Source organism: Magnolia sinica, chromosome 1 (assembly GCF_029962835.1).
Source record: "Magnolia sinica isolate HGM2019 chromosome 1, MsV1, whole genome shotgun sequence".
NCBI classification, from domain to species: domain Eukaryota; kingdom Viridiplantae; phylum Streptophyta; class Magnoliopsida; order Magnoliales; family Magnoliaceae; genus Magnolia; species Magnolia sinica.
In genome coordinates this window covers 120,937,429-120,959,711 of record NC_080573.1, presented here as the reverse complement: position 1 = coordinate 120,959,711, position 22,283 = coordinate 120,937,429, and the positions used below count along the sequence as shown (strand labels likewise).

At 40.4% G+C, this 22,283-nt stretch overlaps 1 protein-coding gene across 4 annotated transcripts; it reads right to left on the bottom strand.

Annotated features, from left to right (window-relative positions):
* Positions 1–588: 588 nt before the first annotated feature.
* On the bottom strand, positions 589–21,580 carry LOC131256164 (chaperone protein dnaJ 49-like). 4 transcript variants are annotated; one of them, XM_058257209.1, is made up of 2 exons: positions 20,169–21,580; positions 589–1,022 (listed from the first exon to the last, which is right to left on the bottom strand). In XM_058257209.1, exon 1 carries the CDS (start codon positions 21,293–21,295, stop codon positions 20,183–20,185), a length of 1,113 nt encoding a protein of 370 aa, XP_058113192.1. In that variant the 5' UTR covers positions 21,296–21,580; the 3' UTR covers positions 589–1,022; positions 20,169–20,182. The 4 variants fall into 4 exon arrangements, with proteins under 4 accessions (XP_058113192.1, XP_058113189.1, XP_058113195.1 ...); XM_058257206.1 differs by having other exon boundaries at positions 589–950; XM_058257212.1 differs by lacking the exon at positions 589–1,022 and adding an exon at positions 6,129–6,147.
* Between the last annotated feature and the right edge of the window lie 703 nt (positions 21,581–22,283).

Sequence of the window (22,283 nt, the reverse complement as noted above, 5' to 3'; positions counted from 1 at the left end):
ATGTTTTGCTACCCCCCACGAAAAAAAAAAAAAAAGCGGATAGGATGAACTAGAGAAAGTCCATGAATTGGCTGGCATACAAACAGGCAGTTCCTCAACAGCTCTAAGTACACAGCAACACAGGGTTCCAACCCATGGCTCCATGGTAGACTGTGTTACACTCTGGTCATGGGTTCAAGTGCCCATGTGATGTCTGTAATACGCATCCAGGCAGGCCATAAGCTCATCAACCAACACTTCGAAAATTTTAAAAATAAAAAAATTGTTCTCATCAGCCAACACACTGCAGATGGGGAATTTTTTTGCCCCAAAAATCTCCTGGATAGAAAATTCCAGACCTGTGATAATTCAACTACTTCAAATAAAATGTGAACAGTTACTGTATTCTCTACTAACAATCTATTGTTTGACCTATGATCAAATGGTTAAGATCATTCAATCTGGCAAATTAATTAGGCATCCCCGATCTCGAGGGAGGCCTACCAGACCAACAGTTTGGATCACCAAGCCACATACAGAGTCATGTATTTCCGCTGCTGATGAGCAACAGATGAACATTTCATGTGAAAAAGATGCAACAGAGGAACATTTAGTGTGAAAAAGATGATAGCATAAGACTTATTTCTGGCTTTATACAGGCCATAATCAGTTCTCAATGGGATGAATCAATCACCCAGAATGCAGCAAAGGTTTGTCAATCTTATAGACCATATACAGTGAAATGATTCCAATATCACAGATTCAGGGCAAAACTATAACCCAGAGTTTTCACGGTCTCCAGAAACATATGCAAAAGACGCATGATCGCTTGAAGGTAGGAAGCTGATTTCTATAGTAGAAAGCTTAATGCCAAACGAAACAAGTCATTTCCTTCTTCACGTCGTCTTCCTCTCAGAGTGACAATAGAACAAAACGCAATTAGCCCAACTCCAAATTCTTCAGCAGGCTATCTTTAAAACAAGAAACATTTGAAACAGTTTTGTTGCTTTAGTCGATCTGTGAACCAAAAAACCATTTGTATTCTATGCACAGCTAACAGGAACTATTTAAATTTTGTGTGCTGAAAGGAACAATTGTGAGTGAAACCAAAAATATTAAGACAACTGTGAAGATTCATCTTGCAACCACTGAAGGCGTAATTAATAACACCACTAGATCAGCAAAAGAATGACATCCACTGGACACAACTATATGAAAGATGTCTAAAATAATTAAAGATGGAAATGTGTTCAGAAAATTTATGTCAAATCACTTCGTTAAGAAAAATTGAGAATCCAGGTGAAGGTAAAGCATACCTGCGTATTCATGTAAATAGAAATTCTTTAACCATTTTTTGTATACTTCATGCCTTACGTTCGAGTATTAACCACACTAACACAGTCAAATAAAATAGCAACAGAACTTGTTTTACCAAAAACAAGTTTATCCAATTTCTCAAATATCAGAAAACATATCAGTTTTTATACATCGGCTCTCCATGTAAGCTTTGTTTTAAATCCCGTTTTCATTTATATGAAATAAATAAATAAATAACAAAAGGCCTAATACAGTCATTGTAATATCCCAAGTAAATTTTGGGGGTGCAAATTTATTTTTTTTTCCATTTTTCTGCCAAATTAAAAAATTCTCTTGCAAATATTAAAACTTGATACCAATAACTATGATAGGAGAGTAACTTTCCTTGGATGAACCCCACATCACATTGTCATACATCTCTTATAACTTTTTAGCCACTCATTCAATTGAAAAACTATCCGTACACTTATTCATCATTTAAGGAACCTAACTACCGGTTTACCTTTTCCAATCTCAAAGTTTAAATATTATTTTCATAAATCAAGAGGCACGATTGCATAGGTCCACTTACCCGAATACCTAAAATTTCATTAAACGTGATCGTACATATCATAGGACTAACTTAAAAGACTGTAATTATGATTTAAATGGTGTATGTAAAAAATGACATATATCTTTTAAACCTTTTGCCCGATCGTAAAACCCTTCATGCATTTACCTAGAAATCCCTAGATATATATTACATTCCGTCCATAGGATTTTTGTACATTTCCATCATACCAAACGTATGATTAGATCCACCCATTTTTGGGACCTGAACCAATAATTCGACATGACTATTATGACTCTTATATTTTTCTATAAAAACCATAATAGTGAATTAAAATTCTAACAACTGCAACCCGATCAATTTGGGCGCCAACTAATCCCAGTTAGGGTTGAAAATCAGGCGGGTTGGGTCGGGTTGGTGCTCAACCCTAGCCCAACCCAAGGTTCCTATACCTCAACCCTAACCCAATCCAACCTAACCTCGGGTTGAGAATTCTCAACCCAAGCCCAACCCAAGCGGGTTCGGTCGGGTTGGCCGGGTTGGTCGGGTAGATATATGCTAATATTTTCATTATTACATTAGTCTATTATATTTTCAATATAAGTTTTATTTTTTATACTTATAATTTTATTAATTATATATGTAGTTATTTATTGTAAATAGGGGTGTACACGAACCGAGCTAGCTCAGTTAGCTCGCTCGACTCTACTCGAAAAAGCTCGATTCGACTCGGTTCGAAGCTTAGTTCGAGCCAAGTCGAGCTGATTTTTTGAGCTCGAAAATGAGTTTGAGCCGAGTTCGAGCAGGCCCCAGCTTGACTCAACTCGGATCGAGTCCAGCTCGAATCAAACTCGGATCGAACCAGTTCGGTGACTTGGTTACTTTGTCATTAATGTTGCTCACCAAGTGTTTGATAAAATGACTCAACGAAGTGTGGCTGGTGGCAAGGAAGGTATGTACATGAAACTAATACCCTTTTTTTTCTTAGTTTTTATGTTGCTTATAAGGTGTTTGATAAAATACCTGTAAAACCATTGCTTCTGTTTCACATACAAAGGGATTTTGAAGGTGCAGTCTAGGTGTTTGTGGAAATGCCTCAATGGCGAACTCAGCTCTATCTTGGCTCAAACACGGCCCGAGCTGGCTCGAGCTACTGACCGAACCGAGCCAGCTAGCCAATCAGGCTCGAGGATTGAGCCAAGCCGAGTTCAAGCTGAGGTCAGCAAGTGGCCGAGCCAACTCGACTCGGTTCGACTCAAGTTGAGGCCAGCTTCACTCGGTTCGACTCAATGTACACCCCTAATCGTAAAGAACATTTTTTCTAAACAAAAAAGCTAAAATATAGGACAACTACTCCTTTAAAAGTCGTATTGTGTATCAAGCAATCTATTTGGGAGAGAAAAATCTAGTGTATATTGTTAGCTTGAGTCATCGGAAATGACGTGGACCAATGAAACCTGACGACATTGGAATTTCTTGTGCCTTCAACATAGACGATCCGCACTCAATTATAATTAATTTGTAAGGAACTTATATATTGATCGGGTTCGGGTTGGGTCGGGCAACCCAAGACCTTAACCCGAGCCCAACCCAAGTTTTATCGGGTTAGCGTTTGTATGGCCCAAGCCGAGACCAAACCCGATACATCCTGCCCAAGCCCAACCCAATGTCAGGTCAGTCGGGTTGAACCCGCCAAACTTTTAGCCCTAATCCCAATATAAATACCCACATGTACAATCCTTTCTCAAAAACTACTTTCTAGAGGCCCTATCGAAAAACTGTTTGGATATTTTCTAAAGGGCTATATGAGAATCCTAATCATCTTTTTTTTTTTTTCCCCAAAAAGGTCCATCCAATGGGTCTCGATCGTAATCTGACAGTAAAGATCACCCATGATCGGTAACCCAATTGCAAAACCGAGTTCATCACTACATAGCGCTTAGAAACCCTTGATTGGGGTACCTATTCATTTAAGTTAATTCCTCAAAATGTGAGGTCCATCATCGATCCAAAACATCCAAGGGGGTGGATGTCCATGCACATAGACCATTCTTAAAACTTTGTTTACACATGCCCATTTGTATCCAAAATCCCTCAATTTCCACACTTATCCATTATCTCACCATCCATCGCAACTACGGATCATAACTCTCAAGTGGTCCATCTAAAAAATAAAATTAATGATTCATCATGACGATCTTGTTATGCCCAAAACTCTTACCAGTCGGTTCTAAGAAAAGATCTCTCAAGAGACAATGAAACCCACAAATCAATGATCATTTTGAGAACACCAGACAACTCGAGGATCGAGTTATCCCTTAAATTCTCGAGTAGAGTTCTCAATGGAAATTGAGTTGATACCAATAAAGCATCCTCACTGGACTACGGACGAGGTTGGAGGAGTTTGGTCATCTCTAGAGTAGGTCACTCGTTGCCAGACTATACGGTTACATACGATACGTGAGATACCTCAAGCCAGCGTTTGCGTAGGATGTGAGTATAGTCCTACATATGTTGGGCTTGTATGGATCTCAGTTGGATGTTGGCAAGCTAAACAAAGTGCACAACTATGGCCCTAGTTGTTCAGGGAAGAAACTGTTTATGTGGTAATGTAGCATACTAAGATTCTTGTATATACACTTGTATCATGCCTATATTATGAATCATGCGTACGACTACTTGCTAGGTTGTTAGCTCATTTTGTTAATTGGAAAACCATCCAGGACGCAAATAAATTGGAGTCTCCACGCGTGGAGTGATGACTTTGAGAAGCGTGCTCTTGGAGATTTGTTGCGAGAATAAAGAATTTTTCATTTTATATTTATTGTTTTAAAAAATGATGTATGAATTTGGGCCAGATATCAGCCAATAGATACTTGATACTCTTAACTGGATGCATTATGATTAATTAAGTTTACTATTTGTGGTGATTATTATGGTTGTTTATAATATTACCCCATCCCCATCGAATCACGCCCTCAACTCGAAGTCTTAAGTCAAGCGAACTCAGGTTTCCAGAGTCGGGGTCTGACAATCATTTTCATCACCCTAGCCTTTAACCCACCTATTTAGGGTTGAATTTACAACTGCGGATCCTGTTTCACTAATCATTCATATCCAAGGCCCTATCCTCGGTGCAACCTGTCACATCTCTTCTCACTACCTCAAATCCAAGTCCTTTCAAGTATTCCCTCCTTCTAGGCCCTACAACCCAAATCAAGTGCCATTCCTCACTGGGCATCTTTCTAGTTTCCATAGCAATGGTCAGACCATCTCGATCAGCTCACTCATATTTTATATCATATTGGATTGCTCTTATTCTGCTTTGGATGACCTCGTCCCTAATTCCAATGTCACTAGTCTTCCCACACATCCATCTCAACATCCTCATCTCTACAATGCTCGACTCCCGTGTCTTATAAAAATTTCCATCAAGTTCCATTGCCATGTTGTAGCCACATAGCAGTCTGGACATGTGCACCTTTTGAGTCACACAACAAGGTAAAATAACAACAACAACAACAATAATATAAAAATAATTGCTTTGATGAGTCTCCTCGCTATCAATTTCAATGAAAGCCTCGCTCTCTAAATTCTGATTAAAGATGCATTCTTGAATGGTATCTTGGTTCTGCTAATTTTTAAGCTTCCAAACTCTTTTATCAAAGATCCATTCCGTTCATCAAGTGCACACTGCACACATCTATTACTCATCTTTCGACCAAATTTTAGGCTAAAAACAGAACTCGCAACAAGAGTCGAAACAATTATCATGCTGACCCAAAACTTAGGTGGGCCAGACCACTTGAATTTAGAGGTTTGGGGCATTTTTTACATTGTTTCCTTAGGTTTTGAATCACGGCCCCATGTCAAATCAGTTGAACAATCCTAACCTCTGATCCATAATACTTGTTTGTTGAAATATGACCATTGGACCATGGCGGTGAGCAGTGACTCATCTTTCTCAGATGTGACACTTAATACACTTACATTTACCATCTAAGCTATAGGAACATTGTGGATGGATCATATCTATGAGATTGCAATAATTGAGAAACCCTAACCATCTGATTTGGAAGTAAAAATGCCTATACTGGGGTATCAACCCGTACCAGCCGATACAGCTTGGCATCAGTGGTGGACGATACAACAGTACACTGAAACCATTTTTTAAACCTGCTCTCAACAGGGCAGGTCCTACCGTGCCATACCTGGACCTGCCTAGGGGTTTGTGTTTCAGACCTATCAATCCAGGTACCATATTCAAGGTACCAAACCCAAATCCAGCTGTGTTCAGGAACCTGTCAAGTCATAAGATCCTAGCTTCAGGTTGGATATGGGACACAATTTGGCTTCAGGTTAGCAATGAAATAAGAAGAAAAAGAAGAAGATGAGGGCATGATCGAACAATCCTAACATATGATGGTTGATTCATGGACCTTTTTTTTTTTTGGTTGAATCCAGATGATTGAATGAGTACTTTGCACTACAACAGTCAGTTAAATGCACATCAATCATCCAGTTGGACAAAAGAATCATGCTTTATGGCCTATCTAAATAAAGGGCCATTGATTTGAACAGCTTAGTTTGAGTTATTTACATGCGACAAGTACAATTTACTAGTCTACCTGCATATCGACAATCGCAACTCTTCAATGCTTGCTGCCATTGATAGTTGACCACCATTTAGAAAATGGTGGACTGGTCTGGTCCTCCTCACAAATGGCACTACTAATGTATGCCTATCCAGACCATCAAATTGTGGCACATTGAATGAAGCACATCTCTATAACCACATTAATCAAATCAAGCAATCCTAACCATCCAATTGTAGTATCGAGTGGATGGGTAAAAGTAAAACAGTGACCGGTCCAAATTCCAAGAGAAAAAACAGGTGGTTAATATTTTCTTAGTGTAAACTTTGTGTTCTGTTACATCTACAATTGCGTCCGTGATTTGGACAGTCGGGATTGCCATACAACTAAGCTATGTGTATAGATGAAGAGTCGCCACCATTTTATTTTTATTTTTTGAAAGATAAATTTTATTAGGCAAAAGCCAAAACAGAAACAGACGAAACATAAACAAAAAGAAAAGACACCAAAACCTACAAAAGCAAACAGCAACAAGAAACAAGAAAAACCTACAAAAGACCAACACGGAACTGCCCTACTAATATTACAACAACAACCAGTCCCCTAGAGGAACCCAAAAAAACAGATACTAAGGCGCCCAATCCCGGAAAAGCTGGACGACTTTACCAAGAACCCTCGCCATCACAGAACTCAACTTCCAAAAGCAACAATCATTCCTCTCCCCAAAGGAACCACAGCGAAGCTAGCAAAGCAAGCCTCCATTTCTTCCTCCCGAGAGAGCCTCTGTCGAACGCATGCCAGACCTTGAAGAAGTCTTCAATAGACTGAGGCATAACCCAGTAGACCAATGCCAAACTGAAAATTCCTGCCCATACTCTTGTCACGAAAGGGCAATGCAGGAACAGATGGTCTACTGACTTCACCTGACTGTAGCAGAGGAGGCATATGTTGGGCAGAACTACTCCGTTTATAACAATGAGCTTTGTTAAGCCCAGACACGTGTAAGGGAGCCCATCAACACACCACTCATGTGTCAAAGTGGCACATGCACGAGATCTAACCTGCCCATCAGATGGGTCTCACCATGTAGATGCCCTTGACCAAAATTCAAACATTTCATTGATTAATTGAGCTACAATTTATGAAACAAGGGTCATAATGCAGGGGCATTTTCACACCGGGCTTGAGTGGGGTGGCCTGTGGGAAGCAGGGGCACACTTGGGGAGCATGGCTCGTGTGAGGCGGGTGACTCATGTGAGGTGGTACCCATGTGATGTGGGGCCCACGAAGGGGGTTTGGTCGAGGTCCTAACCCATGCGATGTGGGGCCTGGGCTGTGAGATAAAAGGATTGATTCGCCGTGCTCTATCAATTCGAGCTTTTAGAGCAAGTGGCTAATTGTCCTACATCAAGTTATCATTTTGTTTCTAACATCAAAGCTACTCTTATGAGATGATGTTTTGATTTTTAATTGGTGGCTTCTACACAGTTGGACACACATTATGGTGGCTTGGATCTCAAATATATTTGCCACACGCACACACACACACATGTATATCAACATGAGTGCGTAACAAGCATCACTTCAGTTTAGCAGCTACCATGTTTCACCTTTCAGTGTTTCAACTCTTGGTAGGGACATTTATATACTATATATGAGAGAAATATATTAATAATATCATCATCATCTAAGACTTATCCCAATTAATTGGGGTTGGCTATATGAATCCCGTTCTCCAACATTCCACTATTAGTTTCAAATGTCATATTGTTCGTATTCACGATGTAAATTATGGCATAAGTTTGACACTGGCCATCAACTTGAATCCAAGCAGGGGACCAGCAATGAGAGCACAGAACTCCCACAAAGTCAATGTAATAGACTATTTACATAGGATGACTACAATCAAGTGCTATGTAATAGTCTATTACATAGGTTGATTACAATCAACAAGTTAAATATATTAATGATGCATAATATCAATTTTAAAACTTGTTATGAGTAAAATGGAACTAAACAAATGTATGAGACAAATGAGCCGAACGGCAAGACTCGATGACTATATATTGCTTGAGGGTCGGAAAATCACCACGACCTTTGGTGCCGACCAATGACTTTGGAGGTCGACCTTGTTCACCGAATTCAAAAGATGACCTCAACCTCAGGTACCTCGAGTAGCGACCTCAGGTACCGACTTCAACCTCGAGGGACGACCTCAACCGTCAGCTTCAAGAACCAGCCTCGACCATAGACCTCAACCTCAGAGGTCGGCCTCGGATACTAACATCGGCCTCAAAATAGAAAGAAAAATCATCTCCATATATGGGTGGGATTACCTCCCGAGATCTCTGCCAAAAATCACATCGATTGAGGTAAAGTCAGATATATTCTTGAAGTTAGAGTTTGACTCCAATACGACCCCTCCAACAAATCAACTTAGATACGCAGACCGCTTAGAAAACATATAAATACACTCCCTGTCATGGGTAAAGGTACACACAAATACATCGATTCTACTACGCCTACTGTGAGTCTATACGCCTGACTTAAGCATCAAAGGGTCCCCGACCTTAACCGGTGCCCTCAATGTATTTTCTTGTACCCCCATTAATTCGCAGGTACTTAGTGACTCGCAGGAGGTGAGGTAGGACTTCTCTTGTTCTCCATTAAATAGTAGGTGGAAGGCGGGCTAACAAGGATCGACCAGATTTGAGCATCAACAAAACTAATCGGGTACACTTAGGTGCCCAACCCAACCCAATTCAAAATGGATCTACATATCATGGACCTGGATCCCACCCACTTTTAAACAGATCCAAGATTTGGAGCCAAGCCTGTTTAAGTCAGGTACCCACGATCTACCGCCCATGGACAGTCCTAGCAAAACAATGACGTCTGCGAAGTCTTCTTCCCAGAAATGGGTTTCCAGGACAACACTTACTGAAAAACATCTAGTTTCATGCAACCAAATGACCCCTTAGTGTTTAACACTGGTTACTTGCTCTCATAATAACATCAAAGAAATTACTTTGAACAACTTCGAAGCTGAAAGCTATAGATGTTATTAAAAAAGAAGGAATGAGAAAGAGATCTGGAGACTCCAGAATAGGGGGGCCCGTGTGGATGCATGATGGCTAGGGCAGTCAAAAGGTTGGTCTTGGGCCACACCAAGGTCTGTCCAAGCCCACCCACAGGCCCAAGCCCGGACCCTGCCCATGACGGGCCAAGGCAGACAGGCCCGGGTTCTTACATCCAGTTTTATGCAAGATCTAGGCAGTTCCTAATGTGTGGCCCACCATGCACACATGGTAAGCCACTCTAGCAAATCGGTTGAGGTTTGTTCTCAATAATCCAAACCGTTCATGTGATAGGGTCCCCCTTAATAACCCTTTATAATAATAATAACAACTAGTTGTTGTTGTTGTTCAAATATTTTAACCCTTTTATGGTGACCGACAATATTCAAAGCAAAAGAGCCGAATTACTAAAGGGTTTAAAAAATCAAACTAAGAGCTTTTATTTCTTGGCCATCCACCATGCAGAGTGAGGCACATCATATTTAAGAGGTCGATCCTCCTCTATATAATATCCGAGCTTTGTGCTGCCTGCATATGTCTACAAGGTACCCAACTACACGCCATCACAAGCACCAACATGGCACAAGAACATGAGACCATCAGGTGGTGGTTCATTATCAGGCTAGTCATATCAACAAGACTACAGTGTACAATAGAAATGGACCAATAAAAAAACTTCGGAAGCTGTCCAGATGTTTCTAATATTGTCATACACCTAGTAAGCAATGCCCCCTGATTTTTGGGCCAAGGTATCTAATCTAAATAGTGGAACCCGTGTAATGTACAGCTTGGATGTCATACCCAGTGGCATGTGTGGTGGCATGCCCATGAATGGCCTTTTACATGTGTGGCTTAGGAAACATCTAATATCCACGTACACCATTACTCTTGAGATCCTAAATGAGCCAGGCCAGGCTGGCGGGCTTTTAGACATAGCCCAAGTCTGACCCAGTTAATAAACATGCTTGATTCAAAGCACCAGCAGCCTCGTTAGAAGAATCAACTAAGATTCAGTTAAAAACTTTCCTACAAATATACTAGAGTATCTAGCATCAGTACTAGTACCAATATCATGCCACGTCCGACACAATAGATTGAACAGATGCAAACAAATCAATGGTTAGGTGAGTTCACAAAGGTATTAGGTTTCTGTTCAGGTTGGGGAACTTGGGAGAGAAATTGGTTATGTTAAGATGTGAAACCAACATGATACAGTGAACACATGCCACCATCTAGGTATTAGATGAGTTTCAAACAGTTTCACTTGGGGTTCCCCCCTTCTTCTTTTTTTTTGGCTAGCTAGGCTGAGCTCAAACCCAAGACCTCAATGTTGAAATGCAGTCTGTCTACCATTGAGCTACAAACTCAAACCCTAGGGTGGAGCAATGTTCGAAATATCAGTATCGCATTACGTATCGCACCCTTGGGATACAGAATCATAGATACGTATTGGTTATCGCATGGGATATATCGGTTGTATCAGGTAATGTATCGTTGTTGTTGGAAACATTGGAAATTGGTCGAATTTTTCAACGAAATTTCAGTGATTGTTAAAAAAGACATCACCACACACTTACAAATCAAAACATTACAAAAAAACAAGTGCACATAATGGGTTTTCTTTGTATGGGGTCCTAATCTATGCGTTGTCTAACTGAATTGATGCAAGCATATTCAAAGTCTATTCATATAATTTATAAATGTAAGAAGATGTGTGGAAACACAAGCAATATATTCAAAAGCAAAAGAAGAATCGCTATATTAGGTTACATACATATTTGATTTTGATTTTGATTTTTTCCAATTTTCCACAACTCGGTCCTTCTCCTCCAAATCTTGAATTCGAAGTTCTCAATCCATGATTTTTCATGCCATGCAAAACATGAAAAATAATGGATTTGTAACAATTTGACACTAATTTAACGTGATTTATAAGAAGAAAAAAAAAAGATCGAAAATAAATAAATAAATAAAATTGTTCACCGGATCGAACATGTGGGATATATCCCACTACTTGTGTGTTTCGTATCGAACAGGTCGGATACAAGATATATCATGGGATATATCGGCCGATATCGTCGATATTTAAAACATTGGGGTGGAGGATGTGCAGTAGAGGTTAGGAGATAGGATTCAGTTCAGGTAAAGATGTGCACTAGGGGGGAGGAAGCTTTTTGTACGCTCCAATCAGAGTTTCCTTTAATCATGGGCCTGTGTCCAATTCAAAATGTCATGGTGCCTCCGTGTCAACGAAATCTTTCAAATGTGGAGATCGAGGAGTTTGCTAGATTGTTGTCTCGGTTGGAAAGTATTTTTCCCTATCAAGAGGAAATAGATTCGCCAATGTGGCTTTTAGATCGTTTAGTGAGGTTCTCTGTGCGGTCTCTTCTTACGGAGTTATCTTCCTCTTCTACTTCTCCAAGTGCTAGCCACACAACCCACATGTCGAGATATGGAGCTCTGCTTAAGGTTGTTGAATTTGCATGGCTTCTCAGTTGAAACAGAGCTTTTGGTACTTACTATCAACAATTTACAAAAGAGGGAAATGGAAATCCCTAAAGCCTGTAGTCTATGCTTGTAGGATGAGACTGTGGACCACCTCGTCATTCACTGCCAGTTTTTGAAGGGGGTTTGGGATGGTGTTCTTGCTATTTTCAATTTCCTATGGGTTATGCCAAAGAAGGTAGTTGAGCTTTTTCTCTCTTGGCATGAAGCATCTCTAGCTACCAAGAAAAGTCCAAATGGAGAATGGCTTTGCTTCCAGCTGTTTGGTCTATCTGGTTGGAAAGGAATAGTAGGTGCTTTAGGAACAACAGGGTCCTCTCAGATCATTGTTAGAAAAGTGATCGGGCTTTTAAAGGATTGGGATCCTTGATTCCTTGTGGGGGTTTGGCTGTTTTGGGGCCTCTTTTCTTAGCCCTTTCTGTTTTTTTTTTTAAGTCTTTCTTTTCTTCCTTCTTTTGCTTTCGCCTTTAGGTGAGCTTTAATAAATTATTATCTTTCAAGGAAAAAGTTGTCAGGAAGATGGTCATAGGAGAGTGCTAAAAAAAATAGGGAATGGGGTTTGGGGTATCTTGACCTTAGAAGAAATTTGAAAGAGGATGAGATAATGAGATCGTTTTTCAGTTGAGATCCAGGTTAGGTTAGAAGAAGTGTATATCCCTATAGTAGGAAGTATTGGAGAGTTTGGGTAGGGATCCTCTAGGTATGTTCTTAACTTCTTATATAATTCATTTTCACCATTTACGTCGAACTGTTTCTCTTGCAAGGTATGGGCATTCTACGTCCACCAGGGGTGGAGGATTTTTCTTGGAAGGCAGCATATACAATTCTAACCTTTGACCAATTTCAGAATCGGGAATTCCAATTAGCTAACAGATGCATCAAATGAAAAAATATGAACAATGAATCACCTTTTCCTTTATTGATCATCGGCTCATCAAGATTGTTGCTTTTCCTTTAGATGTTTGAGGTAAATTGAGTTCCCTAAATAGCACATTAAATTTGTTTAAGAGTATATTTGCTGGGGATCATATTTTATCTCCCTTCTGTAGAATCAACGAAAGTGCATATTTCCATTGAGGAGAAATCTTTCACATTGATTATAAAAAAGCAAAAGCAATAGTTCTATCATTAGCTTGGCAATGACAAGGGACTTGAGGGGAGTGAGCACTCAAGACCAAGAAATCAAATTTTGATTATAGACAGTGACTAATCCAAGGACCAAAACCAAAACAACTTTGTCCATATCAGTCAAACAAAGCCCCATTTTCAGAGGGGAGACTTATTCTGATGTCTAGTGAAACTGAATCAGTTACACGAGTCAACTCAGTAGTGGACAGTTTTTGCAACTATTTTCAAGAAATGGTCTATAACTGGGAAGTATGGTGATTGCATGGAATGCTCCATCTTTGAGAGTAATCTGGACAAGGCAAATATTGGTTGAGGGTTCTATGATCATAAGGGGTGATTATTTCAGCGTATTCTGATCAACTGACATTTGAAGAAGCCATGAATTGGCAACACCTTTTCTGGGAGGAGCTTTTTTTTTTTGAAAGACAACAAAATTTTATTCAAAAAGAACCAAAGCTCAAAGAATTACAAATAGCTACAGCCCAAATAGCAAAGGCCAATCATCTTGGCCAAAGTCCCTAAGATAAGATGCCCAACTAATTACATCAAGCCTAACTGTATTATAGACATCCTTTTCCAACCCACACTTGTCCTGGAAGCTCTGATTGTTCCTTCCCCCTAGATGGCCCAAATAACCGCCAATAAAGCTAATCTCCACACCAATCTCTTTTTTTCTCCAAAACTCTCCCATATGCCACATGCCAGGAGGACACTTATGATGGGCATTGGCATCACCCACGACAACCAAAGGAAACTAAAACTTACTCCCACACCTTCTGAGAGGAGAAAAATAAACAAATGATCCAATGTCTCTGCACCCCGCATACACATCACATAACAATTAGGCAGCACCATAGATCTCTTCTGAAGGTTGTCAATCGTTAACAATCGATTCCTCCCCACTTGCCACCGGCCACACAAATGCCAGTATCTTGGGAGGGGCCTTGTAAGACCACAAGAACAATGAGAAGCCAGCAATGAAGAGCTGCCAAATCCCTCCCCCAATCAGCTGCACAAACTCTTCTGCTTCAGCATCTATCAAATTCCTTCTACAAAAAGCACATATCACTACATCGCCTATGGAGGTAAAACATCGGTCAATGGTTACTCCTGAAACCACAGCCAAACTAGTTAGCCTCGAGAAGACTTCCCTAAGGGTCTATGCCCAAACCACAAATCATCCCAAAATCAGAGCCTTGTGCCATCAACCCAAGAGAAGCGCACACCATCCAAAACCATTTGTCAAACTGGCAACCCCTCTCCAGTCTCCACAAACCCAATGCCCTGTACATTGACGACTCCTTTACCCGCCAATCCCTGTCCTCAAATCCATGTTTGCACGAAATCACCTCCCTCCACAATCTACCTTCCTCTTTGCCGAAACTCTATAACCATTTCTCAAGAAGCGCACAATTCATATTCCCCAAACTCTTTAACTCCCGCTCCCTCTTCCTGGTACAACCTGCACATGTCTTCCCATTTTAGGATATGAGACTTTTGCTTTGTTTCAGCCCCTTGCCGCATAAAAATCCCTCAAATTTTCCAGACTACTCAAAACAGACGCCTAGCATTTGAAGAGAGACATGTAGGACAAAGATTGGTTAAATAAAGCGACCTTGATTAAAGCAAGCCTCCCTCACAAAGATAGATGTTGAATTTTCCACTTAGCTTCCTTTCAACCCTTTCTATCACTCTATCCCACATGTGCTTCACTGGTTTTCGAATGCAAAGGAGAAGCCCGAGATATGTCATCCAAAACAAACCATATCGACACAAGAAGACCCCGGCCAATCTATCCACCTCCTCCCTCGAGGTATTCACTCCCAACATTTCGCCCCTAGCGATGTCCACCTTTAGACCTGAGACTACTAACCTCAGGAATAATATCGCATTCACCTTTAGACCTACAACTACTAACCACAAGAATAATTCCCTCTTTGGCTTTTGTATCAACCAAACCATTTGCCTCACTAGCACAAAGGCAAACAATGTTTAGGGCTTTTTTTTTGGAGGTAAATGGTGGTAAGTGGTAGTAAAAGCACAATGATGATTTTTATCACCCGTTTGAAAAGAGATGGAATTCCAACTCAAGAACTGTACAACTTTCAACGTCTTTTCAAAGCAAAACTTTGTGGGACGCACCATAATTTATGTGTTATATCCACACTATTCACTTATCTTTCATAAACATTTTAGGGCATGAGCCCAAAAATGAGGCAGATCCAAAGATTAAGTGGACCACACCACAGATAACAGTAGGTTCAATGGTAGACATACTTATTCTCATTGTGGGCCACTTGAGCTTTGGATCTGCCTCATTTTTTGGCTCATGGCCTAAAATGATTTGAAAAAAAAATGAATGGACGGCGTGGATATAACACATACGTCAGGGTGGGGCCCACAGGATTTTGGTACAGAGCAATAGCATGGTACCCAATGTGAGACTTTTTCAAACGGCGTGCATTTCCAAGTAAATATAAAGATAAGTAATTATTACTTATTTACCATTTGACTACATGCAATTACTTCTAATCAAACAGGGACTTAGCCATGTCTCAAAATTCATCAAAACAAAAGACATTTCCATAGCACAAACTACTAAATCTACACCCAAGATATCATCTCCTTTCACAATCAATGTTCCAAAGAACAATAAAACCATTGCTGACAATCCTCAAACCTTCCTCAAGGCCATGGGCTTCTACTTCACTGGACTTTCCCACCCAGAATGTCCAAAGGAAGTCATATGCATTCCACTCTTGTCATCCCTTAGCATACAACCAATTCCACAAGATCCTAGGTTCACTTGAGAAGATCCATCGAGGAGATGGACAAATGCCTAAAGAAATCTATAGTGTAAATTCCAAAAATCCAAATCTTGTAAGAACCGAGTCAAAGTGGCTTTGTTTCTCTGCGCTACTTGCACTGCCATTTCCACCTTATTAATAATGTGACTATTCCCTTTTTTTCCAAATTCTCCCAACATTAAGCTAAAGGGAGCATATGCCACGAAGTCCTCCCCATTTGCTTGAAAGGCACACCCTCCACAACTCTTAAACCACTCTAAGCTTCTCATGGGAAAGACCAAGAAACCCCAAAAGGCTTGAGAAAATATCCCCAAATATTCCTAGCCATTCCACAATGGCTGAAAGGCTGACTAATTCCTCTTTCCCTCTTACCCTTAAAGCATGTGTTTGGAACTTGGGAGTTGGGAGTATGTTCTCTGCGTATCCATGATAAGACCTTAGAAGCAAGGACCTCATTGGCCATCGACAAAAGCATGAAATCTTCAATAATTTGTATAACCATCAATTCCAAAACTACTGCAGAAAGGAAGATCATTTTCATTTCTAGAATAATTACAGCTATCATATTTTCCTTGGGTATGAGTTTCACCTAAGTTTAATTTGTTGTCCAAATGGCAGTGCAATGTCTCTATTAATATCAACTTCTCTAAGTATCAACTATGTTCAATTTAGTTGTTTGAATACACGGTGGTGCATTGTCTCAGTAATTTCAACTTCTCTCAATATTTTCCATGCAAAAAAAAAAAAGAAAGAAAATGACAAAGAAAGAAACGAAACAAGGCACACATGTGTGCTTTTAAGGACTCAAAATATCTGACGGCTTCCATTACAATTCCCATGATATATGTCAAAGCAATCTTTAATTGAGGTAGAAACGTGTCCAATGGGACAATTTGAATTTATGATAAAAGAAAGGACATCTTATTATCTCTTTCTTGTAGGGATGATGGTTCTAAAAAATCCCCCTCACAAGCGCTTAATGCATGTGCGATAGATGCCCAAAATACCTATAAAAGAAAGGAAACAAACACCAAATGATTTTGTAGGTCATGGCTCAGCCCAAAACTTTTTTTTTGTGTGGAAAGATAAGCCCAAAACATTATCCATGTCTATTTATGGAATTGCAAGATTCAAAACATGAATCCTAAGATTCAAGAAGAAAAGGTACAATACAATCAAGGGTGGATGAAGTGGAGATGTGCCTTGAAAGGAAGCAACATGAGCAACGAATGAGTATTGAAGAGATAAGGGTTGATTAGGAGATAGCCCTAGTAAGTAGGGGAACTTTGATAGGGTTGAAGGCCCTAAGAGGATGAAGTTAAGAATTAAAGGGCCATTTGGATGCATAGGAAGCTCCACTTAAGCCATACATGATTCAAGAAGAAAAAGAATGATACAATCAAGGGTGGATGAAGTGGAGATGTGCGTTGGAAGGAAGCAACATGAGCAACGAATGAGTATTGAAGAGGTAAGGGTTGATTAGAAGACAGCCCTAGTAAGTAGGGGAACTTTGATAGGGTTGAAGGCCCTAAAAGAGGATGCGTAGGAAGCTCTGTTTAAGCCATGGATGTCCATGTCCAAGATAGCATTCCTGTGTTTGGCTTCATGATTACCCACGCACAAGGGCTTCCATTTGGAAACGCCTGTCCACAAATTTGAATATTGTGTTGTCCACGGAGGTAGAGTGCAGCTGTCCATGGACAAATTGGACAAAGGCTTCCAAAAAATGTTCACTGCTTCACACCTCTACTGCAACAGTACTCTAGTAGATGCAACCGTCTGGTACATTGCCTGGACTTTGAGAGAGGCATGCTCACATTTTAGGATTGACTTGTTAGAGCCTGGATCTTACACACGTGCCATAGCTCACTCTCTTCAACATATGCTCCAGCGATACACTCTTCAAGAAAAAGGACTTATATGAGGAGTCGTCAAAATGCAAAATCTCAACATCCATGAAACCACCTTTCCGTGCATCCCAACACAACATCTTCAAGTCCATGTCTTGGACATGGACATCTCCATCTTGGGCACTTCCATGCATCCAAACCATTGTTGCATTGTGCGACCGCATATGCGCATATCCATATGTAGATCGCATATGCAATTTGGCACATATGCGATCGCGTATGTTGCACATGCGAAAATATGCGATGTATGCAATCGCATACAGCATATGCGATCGCATATTGGCCATGGCACATTGAATTTTTATTTTTATTTTTTTGCAAAAAAATAACATTTTGCCTATAAAAAAAAAGGCTTCCAAATCTCCTCCATTTGCAATATTCTCACTGCAAAACTCTCTTACTCTATTTTTCTCTTACATTTCTTAATTACAAGTGGTCTTAGTCTCCCTCTCTCTTGTATTTCCTACTTCCAAGTGATCTTAATCACTCTCTCTCTTACGTTCCCTCTCTCTTAGAAGTTGGAAGATCAAGATTCAAGCACTTTTAAGTTTCAAGGAAGATAGCTTGTTGATTTTCTACCATAATAAATAAATAGCTTGTTGATTTTGTTGTTACTTCTTGTTAACTATATTGTTAAATGTGGATGACTTGATGTTTAATTGATTTTATCTCTCAAATGTATTTTAAATATGTAAAATTAGTTATCTATTAACTTAGAAAAGTTCTCCTCATTTTTTAATTTTTTTTACTTTTTGAATTTTTCCCATATATATATATATATATATATATATATATATATATATATATATATATATATATATATATATATATATATATATTTATATATGCGCGATCGCATATGCGCACAGGCATATGCGATTCGACAACAATGATCCAAACAATGCCTAAAAGTACTTGGACCAAGGTTGTGAGAAAAGGATGCGAAGGATTGTCCAATTACTAAGGATAGGGGGGCTTATCAATAATTAACAAAACATTTGTAAAGTCAACCCCACAGATTGCACAAGGCTATGATGATGATTCAATCAGGATTCTGGAGAACGGATAACAGTGGACTTCAATTGATACTTACATTGTAATTTCATGATTTTCAAAACAAAGATTGAGAAACCAGAACAGAGTTCAAGCATCTCAATGGATGTTCCGAAATAAGGGAATATGAATGATATCACACAATCAATGCAAAAATGGAGAAGGAAAACCAAAGACCTATCAGGCCTTTGTAATATTTGTAGAGCCGACCCCAATCCACAAATGACATAGGTGAAATACTACAACAAACACCAACACTTTACAAGCGCAAGAAAAGATGGAGAAAATAGGTTTATCTAATAGCCCATGGATATTAATTGGTATATCAAGCGGTCAAGATAACTCATCAACAACTTCATTGAATTCTGAAGAACTATCCAGATATTAAATTTCTCAGTCACCATAGAACAAACATCTATGTGGTGTACAGATATTTGATGCACGATGCAAAAGCATGCAAATGAGACAGGTGAAAACCTATAAACCCCCACACTGCAATTGCAGTTTATCGCAACAAGCATTGAAACATGATGGCATGTAAAATGTATTATTTCATAGAGAGATGCTCCAATGCTCTCAGAGCACTATAACAGTCTAGTGATTAGATGATCCAATCCATCTCGTTGCATCAGTATTCCTAGAGCTCTCAGAGTTCCAGTAATCCTACTTGCATCAGTCCATTTGGACAGTCCAATTGACTGATTTGAACTATCCATTAAGTACGAAACACATTTCATGGTCCACCATGCAAAAATCTCACTGATTAGATGATCCAATCCATCTTGGTTTGGCCTTATTTTTTACATCTATACATTTGCTAAAGATAGATGGGATGGTCATGATTGCCTAACAAAAGTGATTCGTTAGAATCATATGCAATCCATGATGGGACCTCACAAATAGATGAAAAAAAATTGTTAATGGGGCCTAGTTTGTGTAAACGGTCTTGACCATCCATATTAAAGTACATAAATGAAAGGGTTACTATTTTTCAGATCAGTTTGATGTCTGCATGGCAGCCCATGAAATGTGAGTTGGACCAAATGAGCAGTCTAGATCAATGGATTGGACTAAGTGTGCCAAGGCAACTAGGCGCACTATAACTTGCAGTACTCTGAAAGCAATGGAGCATCTCTCCATTTCATATATATTATACATACCAAATGCAAGGAAATGCTATGGAACTATGCACAAGGACGCATGGTAATGACCAAAAATAAAAATAAAAAATAGCAGCAGGAACAGACCTTGTGTGTAAACATCAAGCCCGGGCCTCGAACTCCTTAAGCAGGTCACAGTGTGGAATCTGATATGCAAGGCCCCACTGGCGCCGTTGCAACTCGACCCGGCAATTTTGCGTGAGAACAGAAGCATAGTCACGCTCCACACGTTCTTCAAGCGCCGTACGCTCTGGACTGTGAATAGGATACTCCTCTTCGAATTTTGATGTCCTCACATAAAACTGCACGCCCTTCTCAGTGACGAATTGGTACTGGTAAGCGTGGGATCGAGAGAGGGAATAAACAGGTTCCGAAGATGGAAGGAAGTTCAACAGCAGCAAGACAATGATGGGCAGAATCTGAATTAGAGCCCGAAGATTGGTATTACCTGATCCATGAGCCTCACCATTCCGGCCAGCACTCGGTCCCATACCTTGCCCAAACCTAAACGTACCAAATGATGCAGTTGCTGGAGGCATGCCACCTCCGAAGAAGAAGTTCCGGAAGATCTCCTCCGCATCAACCTCACCCTCGTAGAAGCCATTGAAGCCATTGTGGGAACCCCTCCTCGCCCGCCGCTCATAGACGACTTCCTCCTCAGACCCAACAAGATCGTATCTTTTCCGGCTCTCTCCGTCACTGAGGCACTGGAAGGCCTTTGAGACGGCCTTAAACGCCTCCTCAGCACCAGGCGCCTTGTTCTTATCAGGATGGACTTTCAGCGACAACTTCCTATAAGCCTTCCGGACATCTTCTACAGAACATTCCTTCTCGACACCCAAGATCTCATAGTAATCCTTCTTCCTTTTGATCTGGCGGACAATCGAGATCTGCTCCTCGGTGTAAGAAGAGGACGACGACGACGACGATGGCGATGGCGATGGCCCATTGGCTGAAACTCTAGCCCTAACCGAAGAAGAATTCCCAGGCGGCTTGTTTGGCACATGTGCTTCAGTGGTGGGGTCAGTTGGCGGGGGAGGGTTGTCATTAGGGGAATCTGAGTCAATGGTGGAGATGAGATCATCGATGGGGAGGGTGGGGTCCAGTCGGCGGGCCTTGGTGAGGAATTTGAGGGCGCGGTTCCGATCGCCGGATTCTAGGGATTCTTTTCCGATCCTGAGGCATTTAAGGGCTTCGTCTTTGTTTCCGTCCATCGCGATGGAGGGAATTCGGGCCGTTGCAGGAGATGGTAAAGACGAAGGTAGGAAGAAAATGAACCCTAGAAAAAAGCAGGAGATGATAGGATAAGAAGATCAGGTGTTTGTCATCGGATCGTTGGATTTTCTGATGAGATATAGGGATCAGACGGATGAAGTGATGATCAGAAATCGTAAATCTCTGAATGATTTTGGAATTCGATTCGTTTCCTCCCTTGGGTTTGGGATTGAAACCCGATGGGGTTTCGGGAGATGAGAAAGGGGATGGAATTTTTGCTGGGACGTTTTGCAGTCGCAATGTATAAGGACAGCCGGGTGATGTCACGTGCGAGGCACGAGGGACATATGAGGGGGGCGAGGTTAATTTTTTATTTTAAAAGGGTCAAAAAGTAAATTCCATTTCGACGCGTTGGGATGCCTTGTGCCTTGCGGTGGGAAGGAACGCGGATTGCCTGCAGACACACTGCCACGCAACTGAACGGTGCACTGTGGCCCCTTATCAGCATGTCTTTATCCCCGCCGTCCATCTATTTCTCCGGATTATTTTAAGGCATAGACCAAAAAATGAGGCAGATAAAAATCTCAGGTGGACCACATTATAGGAAACTGTGATGATTGAAGCCCTACCATTAAAAACTTATCGGAATCACAAAAGTTTTGGATCAAACAAGAAACAGTGGTGATTGAATGCCTACGATTAAAAACTTCTCAAGGGCACAAAAGTTTTGGATCAAGCTAATGTTTGTGACTCCAAAGAAGATTTTAATGGTGGGGTTCAAGCATCACTATTTTCCTATGGTGTGGTCCACTTGAGATTTGGATTTGCATTTTTTTAATCTCGCCCTAAAACAATAGTTAGAAAAAATAGATAAATGGTGTAGATAACACATGCACATTGTGGAGTCCACATCACTGTCCAATAGCTACATTGGGACTCTGTAAGGCTCATATGATACATGTGTGTATGTCAATGTTGTTCATTCAT